The sequence below is a fragment of the Ranitomeya imitator genome, chromosome 3 (assembly GCF_032444005.1).
Source record: "Ranitomeya imitator isolate aRanImi1 chromosome 3, aRanImi1.pri, whole genome shotgun sequence".
Lineage (NCBI taxonomy): Eukaryota > Metazoa > Chordata > Amphibia > Anura > Dendrobatidae > Ranitomeya > Ranitomeya imitator.
This window is the reverse complement of record NC_091284.1, coordinates 386,958,503-386,979,779: the sequence shown is the minus strand read 5'-3', so window position 1 is coordinate 386,979,779 and position 21,277 is coordinate 386,958,503. Positions and strand designations below refer to the sequence as shown.

The window sequence follows — 21,277 nt, the reverse complement described above, 5'->3', positions numbered from 1 at the left end:
AAAGCCTTTGTCTCATTGTGCCTCCAGCCTTTCTTCAGCAAGCTCTGCATTGCTGTTGAACCGATCCCGTAGATGAATCCTCTTTTAATATGGTGCTCGTGTAATTCAATCAGCATGACAAAATGATATCCTATAAAACTTTCTCTTGAGCTAACGAGGAGATCACTGAAATGATGTAAGCAGGCCATTTCTTGGCAGGACTGAAAATAAGTTAAATGGGTATTCTCAAATTACTGAACTGCATTATTTGGTTAGAAGGCATGAAAATCAGCAAGTTACAAATTGATTTGTTTTTTCTATCTGCTTTCATTCTCCAATTGTGATACATTTTATTTTACGTAGTGTGCGGCTTGGTCACCAGAAGCTTGGCTGAGATTGGGACAGTGTACAGTAGATACATTCCAGCAGATGGGTTAATTCTCTTTCCAGGCCATTGATTTCTACGCAGCAATGAGCTGTTCACCCCCCATCTCTCTCCTTTTCAGCTCCTGACAAGCTGCTTTTACAATCCTGCAAAATCACCAGCTTGCAGCATTGGCTTCTCCTAATCACTACTCTTACTGTCCCCAGCTGTGTGCTTGTTCATATGCACTGCTGCCATCTAAATGTGTAAATATAAATTGTACATATAACTACTTTAATACCAGTGTAGACCTCAGAAAAAAAAAAAACACTGATGGCTAAATATGTTAAAGCAGAACTTGTGCCTAGTTTTACAGTTCTACCAAGGCTACGATTCACTGTCACTCAAGGAGGAGAGCCCACCCTGCCAGAAACCAGGAAGAGAAAGAGATTTTAGAACTCTGAGATGCTCAAGAGACCACTTGAGAACACCCCCTCAGCTTACTGACAAGGAATGACTTTGTAATTTTTGCGCACTTCATCTAATCACTCATAACCATCTAGAGTTAATTGCCACTATATAACCTCAAGCAGCAATCTATATGAGAACCAAAAGTTGTGTCAATCTCAATATTTTTGGCCACAACTATATATATATATCTAATATATAAAGCTGAATGTGTGTATGTGTGTATGTGTGTATGTCCGGGATTGGCATCTGAACCGTCGCAGCTACAGCCACAAAATTTTGCACAGTCACACGTCTGGACCCCGAGAGCGTCATAGGCTATGTTGTGAGGTGAAATTTTAACCCCGCGCTTTCCACTTCACCAAACAATTTTGCCCCTATCTACATAATGGGGAAAAAAGTGAAAGGAAAAGTGTTGGAGGCATCGCAGCTACAGCCACAAAATTTTGCACAGTCACACGTCTGGACCCCGAGAGCATCATAGGCTATGTTGTGAGGTGAAATTTTAACCCCGCGCTTTCCAATTCACCAAACAATTTTGCCCCTATCTACATAATGGGGAAAAAGTGAAAGGAAAAGTGTTGGAGGCAAATTGACAGCTGCCAGATGTGAACAAGGGGGACTTAAAGAGTGAGAGCGATGGCGCCAAAGAGTATATACCGTACAGTTGCTAAGGTGGGGCCCCGACATGGGATACTCACCACACACGGGGATATGAACACGCACACAAAATGCGCCACACACTACCACGTGCTTGAACACATATACCACCCTCAGCACACATTTCACCACACATACACCAACCTCGCCACATAAAAGTCGAAACACAATAGTCGCCGCTCAAAACTCGCCACGCGCAAAACTCGCCACATGCAAAACTAGGCTCACGCAAAACTCGCCACACGTGCAAAACTCACCTCATGGGAAAACTCACCACACGCAAAATTTGCACCCGCGGAAAAATTGCCACATGCACAAAAGTTACAACACATGCAAAAGTTGCCTCACACAAAACTTGCACATACTCAAAAGGCACCACACATAAAACTCGCCATGCGCAAAACTTGCTGCACACAACTTACTACACTAACCTGTCACATGCAACTCGACACACAAAAAGTTGCTACACGCATGTCGCCACACAAAACTCATCTCACAAAAGTTGCTACATGCATGTCGCCACACGCAACTCAACACACACAACTTGACACACGAAACTCGCCCTAGAGCACACACAAGTCTGGTATTATCCTTCAAAAATAAAAATCTGATTAATAAGCAGACAAACTACAAGAGCAACAAATATACCATATAGGAAATACGCCAGCTGTCAGTCACATGACCTGTCTATTATGTGTATGTGTGAGCTAATATATACTGCCAAGGGGAGGGCTTCCTGTTGGCTGGGGATTTATCAGGCTGCCAATTTAGCTTACAAATACTGAGGTAAAAATACTGACCAAGTAACGTGTGAACGAGGTCTAATACAGGAGGAGATGACATACAGATATATACTATGTACAGGGGAGATAAGACACAGGTATATACTATATACAGGAGAGATGACACACAGGTATATACTATATAGAGGAGGAGATGACATACAGGTACATACTATATACAGGAGGAGATGACATACAGGTATATACTATATACAGGGGAGATGGCACACAACAGGTATATACTATATACAGTGGAGATGACATACAGGTATATACTATTTACAGGAGATGACATACAGGTGTATACTATATATAAGGGAGATGACAAACATGTATATACTGAGGGGAAAATGAGAAGTGTGAGGTGAAAATGAAAAGGTGTGAGTGCAAAATGAGAGGAGTGAGGGAAAATAGTGGAGTGATCGGAAAATGACAGATGTGAGGTCGAAATGACAAGTGTTAGGGGGGAATGAGAGGAGTGAGGGGGAAAATAAGAGGAGTGAGGGGGAAAATGAGAGGTGTGAGGGAGAAAATGAGAGATGTGAGAGGGAAAATGAAAGATGTGATGGGGAAAATGAGAGACGTGATAGGAAAATAAGAGAAGTGAGGTGCTCTAACTAACCACAGATATTTACTATACCCAGGCAACGCCGGGCTCTTCAGCTAGTATATATATATATATATATATATATATATATATAGCAAGGAAAATATCAGAGAAACTCAGGCAAGTGCTTTTGACACATTTCTAAACATGGATCAAACAAACTGTTATCAAAGCTAGATTTTTTTTTCGTTCTACCTTCTTTTAAAGCAAGCTTCCGCGCACTGATCAAAGGGTGGCTGCAGAAAAAAAGCAAAAATAGTAAGGAGCTCACCAATGCAGGCAAAGTATCATCACTATAGGGGTCTTATATTTTTGCATTGCCTAGTTGGTTAGCATGCTCACTGAGCTGCCGCATACCCTGATAATGGGACTCTAGGAAATATGTTGCTTTTTCGAATACATTGTATCTATAATTATTCTTTTTGATAGTCTGAAGGAGGTAATACATTTTACTTTCAATTAAAGAGAAAAATAAAGATACTACCAATGTCATTAGTAAAAATGATTAGAATTCTAATGTTGAAAGTGTATAAGTGCAAAACCGTATTGTGAGATAATTGAAATTGCATGTTCTGCTTCCACATTTCTGCTTAAATTATTATACTTTATCACATTATATAAAATATTCTCTTATTATCAGATTACACTGTATTACTTGACTGCTATTCACTGTTGTAATTGAAAGTGTTGACCTGTAGATGGCGCCAGATGAATTTTTTTTTAATTTTTTTTCAGTGTAACTTAGGGAGGCCACAGGGAGTCAGTATTTCTGTGTCAAACACCAGATATAAATGCCTCAATCACTTTGATCAAAATGTGCTGAGTGCACTGCATAGCTCTCTACTATAAAGACATTGCATCTCAGGCTGGATCAATTAGTATTGTAATACTTTGGGGGAAAAAACATTACAAAGGCTCATTTCTAAATGATCATGCTGTGTTCTAGGCTCCTTTGTAAGACTGCTTTACTTTCTGTATGCCATCCATTACCATCCGAAACTACTGTATTTACCTCTTTACCATTAAATAGGTTAACATGAAACTTCTCCTCCTCCCTATCTGCTAATTTACCAAGCTGTATACAGATTATTTCCACCATGTCCTTTAGCTTGCACTCCATTAAACTGTTCTGTCGCACAGTTCAGCATCAGCCATCAGCAGGGAAAAATTGGAAAAGTGGGGAGGAGAAGAGTTAGGAGAACACATTAGACAGAAATGCCCTGAAAATATTCAGCAAACATCCATTAGGCAGGTCAGGCACTTAGAAAACAACTCTGAAGGTGGTGCACCTATAGCAAGTGGACCTGGGTGGGTGCTATATGGGTAATCAGCTGGTATTAGAGGGACTAGCTATGATGCCAAGTAGGAGAAAGAAGTCAGTATGCAAGGAATGTCTAAGTGTTCCTATCAAAATCTAAGTATGTGCAGTCATTTACCTCTATCTATCTATCTATCTATCTATCTATCTATCTATCTATCTATCTATCTATCCCATATCTATCTATCTATCTATCTATCTATCTATCTATCCCATATCTATCTATCTATCTATCTATCTATCTATCTATCTATCTATCTATCTATCTATCTATCTATCTCATATCTATCTATCTATCCCATATCTATCTATCTATCTATCATCTATCTATCCCATATCTATCTATCTATCTATCTATCTATCTATCTATCTATCTATCTATCTATCTATCTATCTATCATCTATCTATCCCATATCTATCTATCTATCTATCTATCTATCTATCTATCTATCTATCATCTATCTATCCCATATCTATCTATCTATCTATCTATCTATCTATCTATCTATCTATCTATCTATCTATCTATCTATCTATCTATCATCTATCTATCCCATATCTATCTATCTATCTATCTATCTATCTATCTATCCCATATCTATCTATCTATCTATCTATCTATCTATCTATCTATCTATCTATCTATCTATCCCATATCTATCTATCTATCTATCCCATATCTATCTATCTATCTATCTATCTATCTATCTATCTATGTATCTATCTATCTATCTATCTATCCCATATCTATCTATCTATCTATCTATCTATCTATCTATCTATCTATCTATCTATCTATCTATCTATCTATCTATCTATCCCATATCTATCTATCTATCTATCTATCTATCTATCTGATATCTATCTATCTATCCCATATCTATCTATCTATCTATCTATCTATCTATCTATCTATCCCATATCTATCTATCTATCTATCTATCTATCTATCTATCTATCTATCTATCTATCCCATATCTATCCCATATCTATCTATCTATCTATCTATCTATCTATCTATCTATCTATCTATCTATCTATCTATCTATCTATCATCTATCTATCCCATATCTATCATCTATCTATCTATCTATCATCTATCTATCTATCCCATATCTACCGTATATACTCGAGTATAAGCCGACCTGAGTATAAGCCGACCCCCCTAATTTTGCCACAAAAAACTGGGAAAACTTATTGACTCGAGTATAAGCCTAGGGTGGAAATGCAGCATTTACCGGTGAATTTCAAAATTAAAAATAGATCATTATTTCCCCATAGCTGTGCCATATAGTGCTCTGCACCGTTCATTATTTCCCCATAGCTGTGCCCCATATAGTGCTCTGCACCGTTCATTGTGCCCCATTGCTGTGCCCATATACGGTGCTCTGCACCGTTCATTGTGCCCCATTGCTGTGCCATATACGGTGCCATATGCTCCCTGCATGTCCCACATATATACACAGCTCTGCCGCCTGCATGTCTCACATATATACACAGCTCTGCCGCCTGCATGTCCCTCATATATACACAGCTCTGCTCCCTGCATGTCCCACATATATACACAGCTCTGCTCCCTGCATGTCCCACATATATACACAGCTCTGCTCCCTGCATGTCCCACATATATACACAGCTCTGCTCCCTGCATGTCCCACATATATACACAGCTCTGCTCCCTGCATGTCCCACATATATACACAGCTCTGCTCCCTGCATGTCCCACATATATACACAGCTCTGCTCCCTGCATGTCCCACATATATACACAGCTCTGCTCCCTGCATGTCCCTCATATATACACAGCTCTGCTCCCTGCATGTCCCACATATATACACAGCTCTGCTCCCTGCATGTCCCTCATATATACACAGCTCTGCTCCCTGCATGTCCCACATATATACACAGCTCTGCTCCCTGCATGTCCCTCATATATACACAGCTCTGCTGCCTGCATGTCCCACATATATACACAGCTCTGCTCCCTGCACCGTTCATTGTGCCCCATAGAAATCTCTGCCGCCGCTGCTGCAATAAAAAAAAAAACACATACTCACCTCCCTTGATTGCAGCTCCCGGCGTCTCGTTCCGGCGCCTCCATCTTCCCGGCGTCTCTGCTCTGACTGATTAGGCCGGGGGTGCGCCGCGCACACTATATGCGTCATCGCGCCCTCTGCCTGAACAGTCAGAGCGCAGACGCCGGGAAGATGGAGGCGCCGGCCGGGAAGATGGAGCGACGCCCGGCGGCTGGAACGAGGACAGGTGAATATGACATACTCACCTAGTCCTGGCGATCCTCGTGCTGTCCCTCTGCCTGGTCTTCGGTGCCGCAGCTCTTCCTGTCAGCGGTCACCGGCACCGCCGATTAGAGGAATGAATAGGCGGCTCCGCCCCTATGGGAGGTGGAGCCGCTTATTCATATCTCTAATGAGCGGTCCCACGTGACCGCTGAAGAGAGGAAGAAGCTGCAGCACAGAAGACGGGGAGGAAGGCAGGGACAGCGCGAGGATCGCTTGGACTAGGTAAGTATACCTCAGCGCCCTCACCCCCTCACCCGCCGACCCTGCCACCCACATTGACTCGAGTATAAGCCGAGAGGGGCACTTTCAGCCCAAAAATTTGGGCTGAAAATCTCGGCTTATACTCGAGTATATACGGTATCTATCTGTCATATAAATGTTTCCATCAATCAATATTATAATAGTAAAAATAAATGCATGATCAATATAGATTAAACATCTACATAACATACTACTAAAACTGTGTTAAAAAATGTATTTCGATGTGAACCTGAATCAAGAATATTCCTTAATAAGAAAAGGTAATTTATGTTCATATTTAGGAGCTTTTCACCAGGGATTCACATTTCCCACTTAGCTAAATCAAATCTCATATTTTGCACTGATGAGAGGTAACACGCCAAAACACCTTATCTGCAAATTGAGATTCTGGTTTGGCTATTATCCTAAGTCATGTGACAAGGCTCGTTAAGCGTTTGATATTGACTTTTAGGATTGCTACTTCCTAGGTGGCACTAGAGTTCTAGAACTCTTCCTCTCTGAAGATACAAACTGCCCCCTAAAATCCACAAATTCTCCACAAATAGAGGCCCCAATCTTGTTATCTTATCTTGTGCTAAATCTTATAACATTCTGTGGATTTGTGGCCTTGATCTACAGATGTGTTCATCTGATGTGGACTCTTTCACTCATCAATTTTTGCCAAACTTGATTTTCTCAAATAGCACGTGTACCTATGATAGTCCATGGGGTAGCTCAAATGTCTGATTTTTTCCTCGGACTGAATTGTCTGCACAAAAGTACAGAGACTTGTCCTGTAATAAGCTAAGTCTCATATCTCACTCGACAATGCAAGTTTATGGATCTGTGAAAAAAAATCCGACAGCATTTGGATGCCATCACAAACTGTTTGATTGGAGAAGCTTGAGAAATCTCAATCAGTTTTTCATTTCATTTTCTCATCCAAGAAAACTGATAAAACTATGCCCAAACTCTGATGGTAAAAATGAAATAATGACTAAACTCTGATGAAACTGATAAAAATACTGATGAAACTTAGAAAGTGTTTTGCATACAAGAAAAAACCCTGACACGTGACGGAGCCACAAATTTAATTAAGGGCTTGAATTTTAAGTTGAAATACAATTCAAGCTCAATACATTATTCTGACATGATAGCAATCCCTCAGCAGGTTATAATTCACATCAAAACTTCTGACAGAGTATCACAAAATCATGTATTTTTTTCTAAGCTGTTCATCTCTTACCAATCAAATTGGTATATGTAAAGCCAAACGAAAACTTAAAGGGAAGGTGCCGCGTTTTAATATTGTAAAAAAAAAAAACCTCTTTAATTCCTTATTTTTATAAGTTATTTTCAAGTGCATAGTATTTATTGTTTTTTTGTATTCATTTTTTTTTCTGCCACTGGGCGCCGCCATTTTCATTTGCAGGACTGTAAGTGTAGCTGCATGACACTTACAGTCGTCACATATGGCAGCCCTGGACATAGAGATCTGTAGTCGGGAGGCGACCCCATAGCTAGCATTGTCTGCTCTCTGCTCTGATGTGGCCACGCCCCCTGGGCTGTCTCCACATCACAGCAGAGGCTGGAGATCGGCGCCATCTTGCTTCATTCTACAGTGGAGTGTACCTGTGAGCTCCACTGTGACTGAGAGCTGTGCTGTTGGAGGGGCAGCTCCATCTGTCTCCCCTCACACTCAGCGGCCGTTCCCTGTCCTCTGCTGCCTGGTGTGTGGCTGAATCTCTAGAATCGCTAGAGAGTCTGAAGTGCTGCGGTCTGATGTTCTCTTATCAGGAGCTGCAGAGAGGTAACAGAGGGGGATGGGGGAGGCTCTGTGCTGCTCCGACCTCTCACTGCAGCTCCTCACAGTACATCAGACCCAGCATCTATCACTATACTGTGCTGAGCCAAGTATCTAATCCTCTCCTGTGTAATACTGTCTGCTGAGCCGTGTATCTAATCCTATCCTGTGCTGACCTGTGTATCTAATCCTGTGGAATACTGACTGCTCAGCCGTGTATCTAATCCTCTCCTGTGTGATACTGTCTGGTGAGCCGTGTATCTAATCCTCTCCTGTGTGATAGTGTCTGCTGAGCCGTGTATCTAATCCTATCCTGTGCTGACCTGTGTATCTAATCCTGTGGAATACTGACTGCTGAGCCGTGTATCTAATCCTATCCTGTGCTGACCTGTGTATCTAATCCTCCTGTGGAATACTGACTGCTGAGCCGTGTATCTAATCCTCTCCTGTGTGACACTGTCTGCTGAGCCATGTATCTAATCCTCTCCTGTGTGATACTGTCTGATGAACCGTGTATCTAATCCTATCCTGTGCTGACCTGTGTATCTAAGGCTATGTGCACATCCGAATTTTTAGCGTTTTTTTTGCGGAATTTCGCCATAAAAACGATATAAATCCGCTAAAAAAAATGCTAACATTATGCATCCTATCATTTAGAATGCATTCCGTATTTTTTGTGCAGATGTTAGCGTTTGTTTCCGCAAAAAAAACACATACCGCAAAAAATCCGGACATGCTCTATCTTTTTGCGGATTTCCTATCAAAAAGGACATTCCGGAAAATAAAAAAAAAACGCAAAAAATCTGCAAAAAATCAGCGCAAAAAACGCGCAAATTCCGCGAGAAAAAAGCACGCGGATTTCTGGCAGAATTCTCAGGATTATGTCAGGAAAAAATCCTGACGTGTGCACATAGCCTAATCCTGTGAAATACTGACTGCTGAGCCGTGTATCTAATCCTCTCCTGTGTGATACTGTCTGGTGAACCATGTATCTAATCCTCTCCTATGCACTCCTCTCCCCCCTGCATATCTTTCCCCATTGCACACACAACTCAATGCGTGCGATAACAGGAGCTGCGGGCGTCATGCTGTATTATGGCATTATGTGAGATCTATATGACGGTATTATTTGATCTGTATGGTGGTATTATGCTTGATCAGTATTGTGAGAATTATATGGTGGTATTGTGTGTGATCTATATGGCGGTATTATGTGAGAACACTATGGCAGTATTATGTGTGATCTATATGGCGGTATTATGTGAGAACACTATGGCAGTATTATGTGTGATCTATATGGCGGTATTATGTGAGAACACTATGGCAGTATTATGTGTGATCTATATGGCGGTATTATGTGAGAACACTATGGCAGTATTATGTGTGATCTATATGGCGGTATTATGTGAGAACACTGGCGGTATTATGGGTGATCTATATGGTGGTATGTGAGAACACTGGCGGTATTATGTGTGATCTATATGGCGGTATTATGTGAGAACACTATGGCAGTATTATCTTCAGAAAGCGGACCAATTCTATGGTGGTTCTGGCTGAGCACCTGCACGCGGGTCTGGGGTAATAGAGGGGACAGCGTGACCTCCAGTTTGGTGTAGTCAGGGGAGGGCTGGTGAGGTAGCTGAAGAGAGGGGTCTCATTTTTATTGTTACTATATGGCTACATTTCCTTCCCAGCGTCACCCCGGACTTCGCCTGTCGCCTCGCTTTCACATATTGCCAGGACAGGATGGAGAAGACAGGATCTGAGGAGGGGAATGGGGTCTGCATGCAAAGTCTGGATCAGAACAGGCCATCAATCCGCAGAAATGTTTCCTGGATTTCTGTGGAGCAAACAAGCAGACGGTCCATCCATGTGTATAAAAGACAGCGCTCTATGTACAATCCCTGGCTGCTCCGCACACCGAACAGGGGGCCCCCATAGACCAGCACACTGCTCTCCTGAAATACTCTGTGCTACTGTCACCCTGCTCCCTCCACCACATATCTCCCAGAATCCTTGCTGCCTGCCATCCTCGGTGACTGTCTACTTGTCAGTATAAGGCTGCTTTCACACTAGCGTCGGTACGGGCCCGTCGCAGTGCGTCGTACCGACGCATGCTGTGAAAGAAATGTCCGACGTGGGCAGCGGAAGCAGTCTTACGACGCTTCCGCTGCCCCATTGTTAGGTCTGGGGAGGATGGGGCGGAGTTCTGCCGTGCATGCGCGGTCGAAAATGGCAGACTCGACGCACAAACGTTACATGTAACTTTTTTGTGGCAGCGGGCCACCAAAACATGACACAACCGTCGCACGACAGTTACGACGTGTGGCAATATGTCGCAATGCGTCGGTAATGTTAGTCTATGGGGAAAAAACGCATCCTGCAGACAACTTTGCAGGATGCGTTTTTTCTTCTGAATGACACATTGCAACGTACAGCCAACAACGCTAGTGTGAAAGTAGCCTAAGGCTGCCGTCCACTATCAGTATTTGGTCAGTATTTTACATCAGTATTTGTAGCTAAAACCAGGAGTGGGTGATAAATGCAGAAGTGGTGAATATGTTTCTATTATACTTTTCCTCTAATTGTTCCACTCCTGGTTTTGGCTTACAAATACTGAGGTAAAATACTGACCAAATACTGCTAGTGTGACGGCAGCCATACTCTGCAGTCACCAACAAAATGGCTGCTCACTGGGTTCCTGAATATCATCCTCTCTAATCCCTTAGCAAACACCCAGAAGGGGAGGAGAGGAGACATCACACAGGTCAGCAGACTCCGCCCATAATTACTGCAGTGCAGTAATGTGAGCTATTTGTACACTAGGTTTTTCTGAAAATTCAGCAGCTGCTCCCCCTAGTGTTTAAAAGTGGAAATTCCAAAACTTTTCAAATTATTTTTCATATTTTACTAAATTATAAACAAATGATAATATTTTTTAAGAGGATGTAATCATTAATTCTTTACATTTTTACAATTTCTGAAAAAAAATTTTTTTTGATGGCACCTTCCCTTTAAGGAAGGACTTTTCTGTATATAAACAACCATTACTAACCACCAAGCTTTTTATATAAACTCGGTTGCTTATAAATTTTCATTTTTAGACTGTCATGATATTTAGCATCTAAAATTTTGATCCAGTTCCAGGATGACTAGGTAAATACTGATGTAAGTACTCCCCAAAATCGGTCACATATTCACATACTGTTTTTGTTGAAGTTTTGTATACTTTTACGCTTTTTTTACGAGATAAATCTAATAAATAGGCCATTATCAGAATTATATGTCTTATAAGATGTAACGTACTCCTTCAAGTAATGGGGATTCTCTTTCTCTTCGGGGTTAAGACACCTGCTCTTTCTAGTTTACAATCTAGAATATGCTTTCCTTGTACGGTGCACTGGGAAGGAAGAGGCAGTCATTAATTATCTACGCCTTTTATATTTGTTTTATATCCAAGATTAAAAGAACATCTGAGGAATTAAGTTCTAAGCCTAGAAAATGCCATTGGCTCGTCCCCTCCCTGCAATCTGGTTACAGGAGATTAGTAACTCAAACTACAAAAATAATAAAATAAACGCGAGGCGCTCAGACAGTCACCGAGGCTGGATTAATTAGGGCTGCCTTTCACATTTAAAAGGAATCAAAAGGAGCGGAGGGCAGAGCAGAATTAATCCTGATTGGAATGAAGGATCCTAAATAAATTGAGATACTATCCTAGGGCAATGGTGAATTTCCAGAGACTAATAAAGTCACTGATGGACAAATATAATATTTTCTACCTGCCTTTAAAGTTCAGTCTACAGTTTATCTTTCCTTTTACAGGAGGTAGTGTTATTTTTTTTTTTACTGTAAGCATTGCTGTTAATTTTACTTTATGAGCCTTGTCCATCTCGGTTAGGCGCACGCTCCATGAAGATGTCATCCTCTTAGTAATTCCTTACAGACTGCTGCTTCCTCTGGTTTTCATTTTATATGGGGAATAAATGTAAAGCAATTTGTTTCTAGCTTTATTTTGCCGATTGAAATTTGTTCTCTAGCAAACAGTAGTATGAGATGAGTATACCGATAGGACACATTGTATTTGTTTCACATCTTGCCAGAGCCATAGGGTCATATTTTCTGCATGCCGCCCTTATCTTCCAACATCTGCAGTGTTAGATGTTATAGAACAGAAAAAACAGCTTTTAGGGGGGGGGGCTGTCCAAATTGTGTGTAAAATATGACTCACTTTTTGTGGTTTTCTTCCATAGCATGCTATAGCAGTGGTATAGATGGTATGAATTGGGCCTGTGCCCCTGGTGCAGTGGGAAGGGGTACAAACAAGGCACTTTGCATTAAGCGGAACACAATGGACGTAAAATATTTCTAAACAAGTGTTAGTAACAACCATATAGTTATTATAACTTCGTTGTAATTTTTTATAAATATTTTGCTACTGCATTTGCCTTACGCCTCCTTCTCTTCGGAATATTGCCATTTTTATCAAGCTGACTGCTTGACACCAATTCAATCTTTCAGCAGGAAAACCGTGTTATACTTGTCCTCATAATGACACAAGTGTTATATAACCACAGTTACCAGTTTATTCATCTATCACATAGAGCTTTTGCGATACTGTGTTCCCTACACATGAAGTCCTTGAATTGAACCATTCCACTGTTCCTGGAAGCATTTACAAGGTATCATGTTCCCGGTTTGGCATTGGTGACTTCATTACGGGTTATTAAATACATAATACTGTACAAGAGACAAACCAAAAACAGATACATGAAAAACAAGCCCCATTGTTTGGTCTGTACCTATAGACGTGACTCATGAATTAGTTACCTCCATAGTAATACCATGTGCAAAAATACTACTGAGCGGCACAATGATTTGTCCTCTCCTTTGTCCTATCATCCAGTTTTTATATACAGTATAGTAAGTTGTTTAGAGATGTCTATATCAGTATCATAGAAGAAACAAACCGGGACTATGTATAACGGATACATACCCTCGGCTCGGAATCGGTGAAACCCCGCAACACACAATGCATGCACTGGGCAAAGTCCTAAGTCCTAAGTCTGCAGTCACACAGTTTGATTTGGACCAGACAAACCCTTTAAGGCAATGTAGTGCCCTGCAATGCTGCAATTTAATGTTCAATTTATCTCTAAATTCGCATGTATTACTACTATTAGTTTTAAACTCGAAATATACATTTGGGATTTTTTTCATCTCTAGTGTCAAGGATCAGCAGAATGTTGTTTATGCCTCAAATAAAAAAGCATTAGGGCTCATGCAGATTAGTTTATTTTCAGTACATTCCAACAACAAATCAGATCGCACTTGGACCAATGTTTGTCCTTGGGGCTCTTGGACAGAGCCAATCCAAGAAAAAAATTGCTGCATACTCAAGTTTGAGCCAATATTTGGATCGCACTTGGCCATGCAAGTCAATGAGTGCATGGAAAACATTGGATAATATCTGAGTGCAGTCCAATTTCTACAGACTGATACAATGGAGCAGATTGAGACATTTTTTCCTTCATGTTCTCCTTGTCTGAGAGAATAGGATCACACTGTAATTGCACTCTCATCATAGTCTGGTCAGAGTGTGATTTACATAATCGTCCCGATTCTCTGACAAGAGACAATATACGGTCATCTGCACGTGGCCTTATAGGCGCTTCTTCACCTACCATTCACTGAACTTAAACTAAGATGGATGTCGCATTTGACTATGGGGTTTACTTTTCCATGGTCCGAGGTACAAGACAAACACCTAAAAAGTTCATTTCTCACAACAGACAATATACGGTCGTCTGCACCTGCCCTTATAGGTGCTTCTTCACCTACCATTCACTGAACTAAAACTAAAATCTATGCAGCATTTGACTATAGGGTTTACTTGACCAAGGTCCGAGGTACAACACAAACACCTAAAAAGTTCATTTATCCCTAAAAAAGTAGCCAATCCACATATATAATTACATATTATAACTTATATGACATTATACAATCATGCTACCTGTGCCTGTAAAATAAAAAGTAAGATCTTAAAAATAAAGTCTATATCTATATTATATATCATAAGTTACAGCAAACTGCAGATTTATGATGTGCCAAGTAATATGGATTTTTCCTTTTACATCTTTAGGGGTCAGAGCACTTTTTTATATAGAAGAATAGCTGCAGAAAATCAAACTTCATGAGAAAGATCTATTATGACTCTTAGTCACATAGTGGGCCAGCTAAGAATGGAAAATTAGAGCGATGTGCACTGGAATAAATATTCTTATATGAGTCTAGTCTAGATGCTGAATAGAGTGGATGTTACATATGGTGAAACATCTGTGTACACATTGCACTTATGGATAATCTCGCTTACCTTCATAAGAAGCTTTAAAACCCAGGTTACTCCCTGAAGAGTCAGTCCTGAAGAGAAGCCACATCTGGTGGTTGGAGCTCACTATCAGATCCGGAACGCTTGCTCCTGTCAGTCTATTGGAAGAGACATCAAACACAGAAAAGATCAAAACAACCGGATTGAAGTTTTTTGCTCTTTATAAAAGGGGTTTCCAGGACTTTTTTTTATTCTAACAGCCGGAAATTCTGAAAAATGAAAACCCAATATTCACCTATTAAGTTTCCTGCCAATCCGACAGTCCCAGATACTCTCTGTTCACTGTCTGCTGTAGTGCTCAAGTGCCGTACATACAGTACAAGTATCACTGTTTAGGTCATTAACTTTCTGCAGCGGTCATGTGTTCGCTTTAACCAGGTGTACAACAGCTAATAGGCATCAATAGAGACGCTGGGGCAGGTGAGTTGAAGTGGACTGGAATTTAAATGGGTTGTCCGCTTTAGGCTACTAATCTGCGGTCAGTAGCCTGACTGACTGCCGACTTGTGAATCATCACAGTCCACGCACTATGCACTGTGAGGATTCTCCGGCGCCGGCATCAGCGGTCTTTTGACTACAAGCATATGATTTGCATACATGCAGTCATGTGCCGACTAGATGAGTGCGTTCAAGTGTATTAGGTGAGGCCAGACACGTCTAGTTGGAATGTGGCCGGAAGTATGTATATCACATACTTCCGGTCACCTGAGCACCTGCTCTCAGCGCCCACACCGAATAATCCTGACAGCACGCAGTGCGAACACACCGAGGGTTCACAAGTTTTCAGTCACATAGAAGGACTGCATACTTTTAGCCTAAGGTCAGACAACCCTTTAAGTAGGTGAAATCTGTTTTATAGTATTTCCTGCAGTTAGATTCTTTAATACCCTGGCTAGCCACTTTATTAGAATACTGATCTTTTAAAACAGAATAGTACACTTTTTATTTTAACTAATCCAATTTACTTACACATAGAGAACAGACTTTTGGTCTTCAGCCTTCCCTCCATCTCCGACTGTGAGGGTGTCATACCCCCTTTCAAGCTCAAATTCTTCGAACGTCAGCTTGATCACCTATCAGAACATAGAAAGAGCTAAGTAAATAAGCAGCAAAGGCAGAACTTTCTTGAAGTTGGGCATCCAGATGGAAAACAAATATTGCCATAATCACTTTGGGTAGTGTTTGGAAAAGTATTGATCTTGTATTGATCAAGTCTTAGTTAAAGTACTATACCTGAACATACACTGTCTAAATATCAAAGACCTTACTGTAAGTCCTTTTGTCATTTTTTTTGTAAGAAAGAGAAAGGTCATAATATGTTCCCTACAAACTAAATCCCTTTTGTTTGGAGAATTCTAAAAATATCAAGTTGGGCTAGAACTGTCATGGCGGCCACTAGATAGAAATAACAATTGGCCAAGTTCAAATTTACAAAGACGTCAAATTTAAAGATTTCCATGACTAGGAAGAAGCATATATTTTTCTACATTGTAACTTACTAAACTGTATGACTATGTAAGCTGCACACATTGCTTAAAAGGTTAAGGGATCTTGTAGTTTAGGTTTTAAAGGTGCATTGTGTTGCAATCTGTTTAACTTATAAATATTCACTCATGAACCAATGGATGGATTTTTATATGGAGGTGAAGGAGGGACACACACACACAGAAGAGATGATTAACTGGTGGCTAAGACTTCCATGCCTATAATAACCAACCATGTCATGTGCCACTTGTCTTCTTTACATGATCATTGGAAGTCTCCGCTTCCTTGTTGGCCTTTCTTGTATGGCTTATTATCCATTAATGTAGGAGCAGGAGCCACATAGAAGTCGTCTGTAGGATAAAGCCCCTTGATGTTTACATTTGAGTTATACAGAAGATACATGAGCAGAACTTGTCCCATATAAAACAGTTACCAACTCTAAGGGCATGGTTAGTTACAGGAATTGCTCCTTTTGCCTTGAGTTTCGTAAATCTGAATCGTCACTTACTTGCTTTTTTGTTAGTTTCCTGAGATCTTTTTTACTTTTTTTCCACCATAAGATTTTTTTGAGCATTTTTTTCAGCATTTTGGGTACAATTTTTACTTCCTTTTTCCAGATGTTTTTCTTAAACCAATAAACAATGGAGAAAACTCTATCATTTTGTTAAGAAAAATGCTCAAAAAGACGCTCATGCGTCTTCTAAATGTCTTTTTAGGCTTCGGACTGAACATCACTTATTTTAAACATTTGGTTTTGAAAGCCTGACGTGTTTAAAAGCCTGAACACAGGAATAGCAAGTTATTTTCCTATAAACAATAATAGGACCATTCTTTTGATCATTTTGTAAGTGCTTTTTTTTGTCATTTTGTGGATCGAACCTGCTCAAAAAATGGCAGAAAAAGAAGCAGCATGACCATAACCTAAGAGGTTTCAGCCACAATTTACATTTTGCTACCACTTGTGATTGGAAATAAACCAGTCTTTAACCAGCAGAAATAATGCACACACAGTATATGTACTTAATAAAGGGTTATACCTATCAGACAGGCAAGATACATTTTTGGACTGTTTTCACTGCACTTCTGTCAGCTTTACTTTCTCAAATTGTAGGATTTTTAAAAGAGCGCTATTAACCGATGTGTGCTGAACTCCGAGCATGACATTCGTTCGTCAAACTTGAAATTTAATTAGCAGAACTAATAATATGATCAGAAGAATTGTGTGACTATATCATTAAAGGCTAAAAAATTCTACAGCACATCTAATTGCAGGGGATGTATTAATAGGTAGCATTGGCTTCTTTTCTGTTAATAGCATATTCAGGCATAGCAATTATTATTATAAAATACTCATAAAAATTGTCCACGGTTTATTAAAAAGTAACTGCACTTTTAGAAAACTTTTGATTTGTCAAAGAAAGGATCCATAGGGGGCAAAGGAAAACGAAAGTGTAGAGGAAGCATAGACATGCATTGATCATCTTGGAGAGTGAAGACGGGCTCAATAGAAAGTCTATGAACCCATCTTTAGCTTGGCTAAACATGCCTGCCCCTTCATTTTAGCGAATAGCACCTTGGAACCATTTAGATCAAAACCTTTCGTACGTGTCTGTGACATTTCAAAGACATTTCCGAAAGTGTAGTTACTCTTTACAAGAATATTATTCACAAACAGATAAATGACTATATGTCAAAGGGGCAGATTTATCAAACCTGGTGGAGTGGATCAGTGATATTTATCGTATTCAAGATTTCTCATTCTAGACCTTCTTTAACTACAATATGATAGCCTGCTATAGGCCAAAACTTTACTTTTTATTTGCACATTTCTAAAATCGTCCTCCAATGTCTACATTTTTGTTCCAAACCATACAATAAATTCTATGAATATGAATTAAGGTTTATACTAGTTATAAGTTTAGATCAATTATTGGAATAATAAAGAGAGTGACTCCTGCCCTACCATTGTAATACTTCTAACAAATTACCCTTGCATTCATGTCAAGAGCAGTATGGTATACATCTTAGTAGCACATGGCCTTCAATATGATTACAATCTATTTTTGTATTATTTGTTGGATGTTTTAGAAATGACATTGCTGTCTGCTAAAATACACAAATGCACAGCTCCGTAGGGGTAACTGACCTCATGTTACTGGCACATTTCTTAATCCATTCTGAACAATTGCAATAAATCTGTTGCTTAAAATACCTTTTCTAAAGTAACTATTATCTAGAAAGATTTGCTATCATGTATTTTTTAGAACATGTTGTTAGACTTACTCCTAAAATCAAAATAAAATGCAATCTGATGTTTCAGATTTTCATGTCCTCACCATCCATATTTACTCGGCACAGTGGCATTTTGCCAACAATATAATTGCTGGTTATCTATATGCACCACCCCAGAGTCCTGGTCATTGCAGTAATGTCGCTCTGCCACTAAGGGGAGTGATGTTATGTCTGATTGCACTGAAGGAGTTCACCTGACCAGGTATCACAAGCACACATTACACTTCACACTCTGGCCACTAGGGGGAGCAAAAGGCACTATGTATTAGGCCACTCCTCACACTAGTAAAACTAGGGGTCAAATAGGAAGTTAGGACAGAACGCAGCCTGGGAGAGCTCCAGGGAGGACCTGTCAGGGGTGGGTTCCTGAGAGGGGCCTAGCAGAAAGAATAGAGAGTGACGGAACCGCGCCTGCACTACCTTGCGGCGGTATCCCAAGAAAGGACATGAAGAGAAGGGTATTGTCGAAAAGTGAGAAACGAGATCAAAGCACAAAGGAGAGCCAGTAGGAGTCGTGCCCCGAGAACGGCAACATCCTACTGAGGCGCGTAGCCGGTGACCGGAACACCGAGGAAGTAACTGACTCCAAGCACTACTTCAAATACCGCAGGACAGTTGATTATAGGTTGGCTGTCTACCATACATCACCTAAGAAGACATAGGGGGCAAGCGTGGAGAGGGGCGTCTCCAGGGTCCCAGAATAGCTCCGAGCCTACCCGTCAAACGGGTGCGTCCTATCCAGATAAACTTGGGGGACAAAGAGAGAGAGAGAAAGAACGAACACAAGAGTTGTGAGGACTATCCCGAATGCTCCGCAGGGAAGAACTACAACACACAGGCACTAGTGGTAGGCACTGATTTCCACCTGCAAAGGGAACTCTGGATGTGCCTTCGGACCGGCTGGTCTCAGACAGCCCAGTTAGCAGTGCTCTGGATTGAGGATCCCGAAGCCTTCAGTAAAAGGTAGAGAGTGCAACCCTGTGTCCTTGTTATTAACTGCGCCTCACACCATCACCACCTACACTACTAGGAAGCCCTGGGGATATACTTCACCTGTGGGAAGGTATACCATCTAGCTGCCGTCACATCACCCCAGTGGACCCCAAGCAGCGTCGGTCACCCTGACCGAATACCACAGGTGGCATCACGAAACCTTAGCCGACTTTCATCACCCCTTTAAGGGACGCCCCTTAGCAGGGTCATGGACCAGGTCCAGCCACCGTGACAATCCTAGAACTGAGACAGAGAGGACCGGTACCAAGTAACCCACGGCCCTGCGTCTGGGGGCGCTCCATTTACATAGGTGTAAAGATGACCAATAACATTGACAGATGGTCAATAATACCGACAGGCATAGGCAACTGATTGTTGGCATTACCTTTCTGATACTTCAATAGTTGTTGCATTATCTTTCTATATACAGTGAAGAGCAAAATGGTAGCAATGTTTTGAACTTTTGACTAGAGATGAGCAAACTTGTTTAGAAAACGTTTGCCAATTTCAAATTCAGCACGATCATAGCACACTTGGATTTGTGTTCGGTTTCCCGTGCGTTTTTCCTCAAAGTCAGCAAAATTTGGTCACAGATTAGTAAATGATCATGTTTCCACAAATGCTTTTGTTTTCACTTTTAGGATAGTGGTGCTGTATGATGAGATGGGGGATTGGGGGACGTGTTTTATGAGGGGAGGTGAATCTATGTCAGGGGAGCTGCAGATTGTAATTTTTTTCTTTAATAACTTAATGTGTGTACATTCTGGCAGCTAATCAGGGAGCAGAAACCATCCACAACATCATGACACAGGGACTTCTGTGATTAGCTGCTAAAGTCACATGTCCCTGTCTATATGAAAAGCGGACATTTTATTTTGCTGACACCATTTTCTCAGTGTCACAGTACAGAATAGCCACTCTTGCTAGTGCTGCTAGTGAAAGTGAACTTGTCAGTTAGCTTGATATGATCCCTTCCTGTGTAAAATTGATCTTCCAGCATCTAACTACATTGTGCTAAAACTGTGTTGAGTCTCCATTTCTTAATCAAAATCATTTGGGCAAAAACTGTTGCAGTGAGGAATCAGAAGGCCACATTTCATCTTAAAAATCATTAGCCCTGATATAGGGGTACAGCCAGAAGTCCCTATTTGCTAATCCAAATAGTTATAGTTTGTGATAAAACTTTGTAGGAGTGAGAAATCAGAATACCACATTTCCTCTTAAAAATCATTAGGCCTAAAACAGGGGTTCAGCCAGGAGTCACTATTTGCTAATCCAAATAGTTTGTGATAAAACTGTGTTGCAGTGAGGAATCACATGGCAACATTTCCTTTTAAAAATCATTATGCCTAATATAGGGGTTCAGCCAGGAGTCCTTATAATACTCTAATGCAGGCACCAGACCTCATTTCATAATCAAAATTGTTTAGAATAACACTCTGGTGCAGGTACCACACCTCATTTCATAATCAAAATAATTTGGGATAATACTCTGATACAGGCACCAGGCCTCATTTCATAATATAAACTGTTTGGCCTAATAATGAGGTGCAGGCACCAGACCTCATTTCAAAATTAAAATCCTTTAGATAATAC

General features: G+C 40.7%; 1 protein-coding gene across 1 annotated transcript in view; it reads right to left on the bottom strand.

Moving 5' to 3' along the window:
• CSMD2 (CUB and Sushi multiple domains 2) overlaps positions 1–21,277 on the bottom strand; it is a 1,686,610-nt gene that overhangs the window by 432,242 nt on the left and 1,233,091 nt on the right. The window contains exons 11-12 of the mRNA XM_069756979.1: positions 15,881–15,984; positions 14,897–15,009 (exon numbers count right to left, since the gene is read on the bottom strand). Of these exons, the coding sequence (XP_069613080.1) occupies positions 14,897–15,009; positions 15,881–15,984 (217 nt within the window). The remainder of the gene's footprint in view (positions 1–14,896; positions 15,010–15,880; positions 15,985–21,277) is intronic.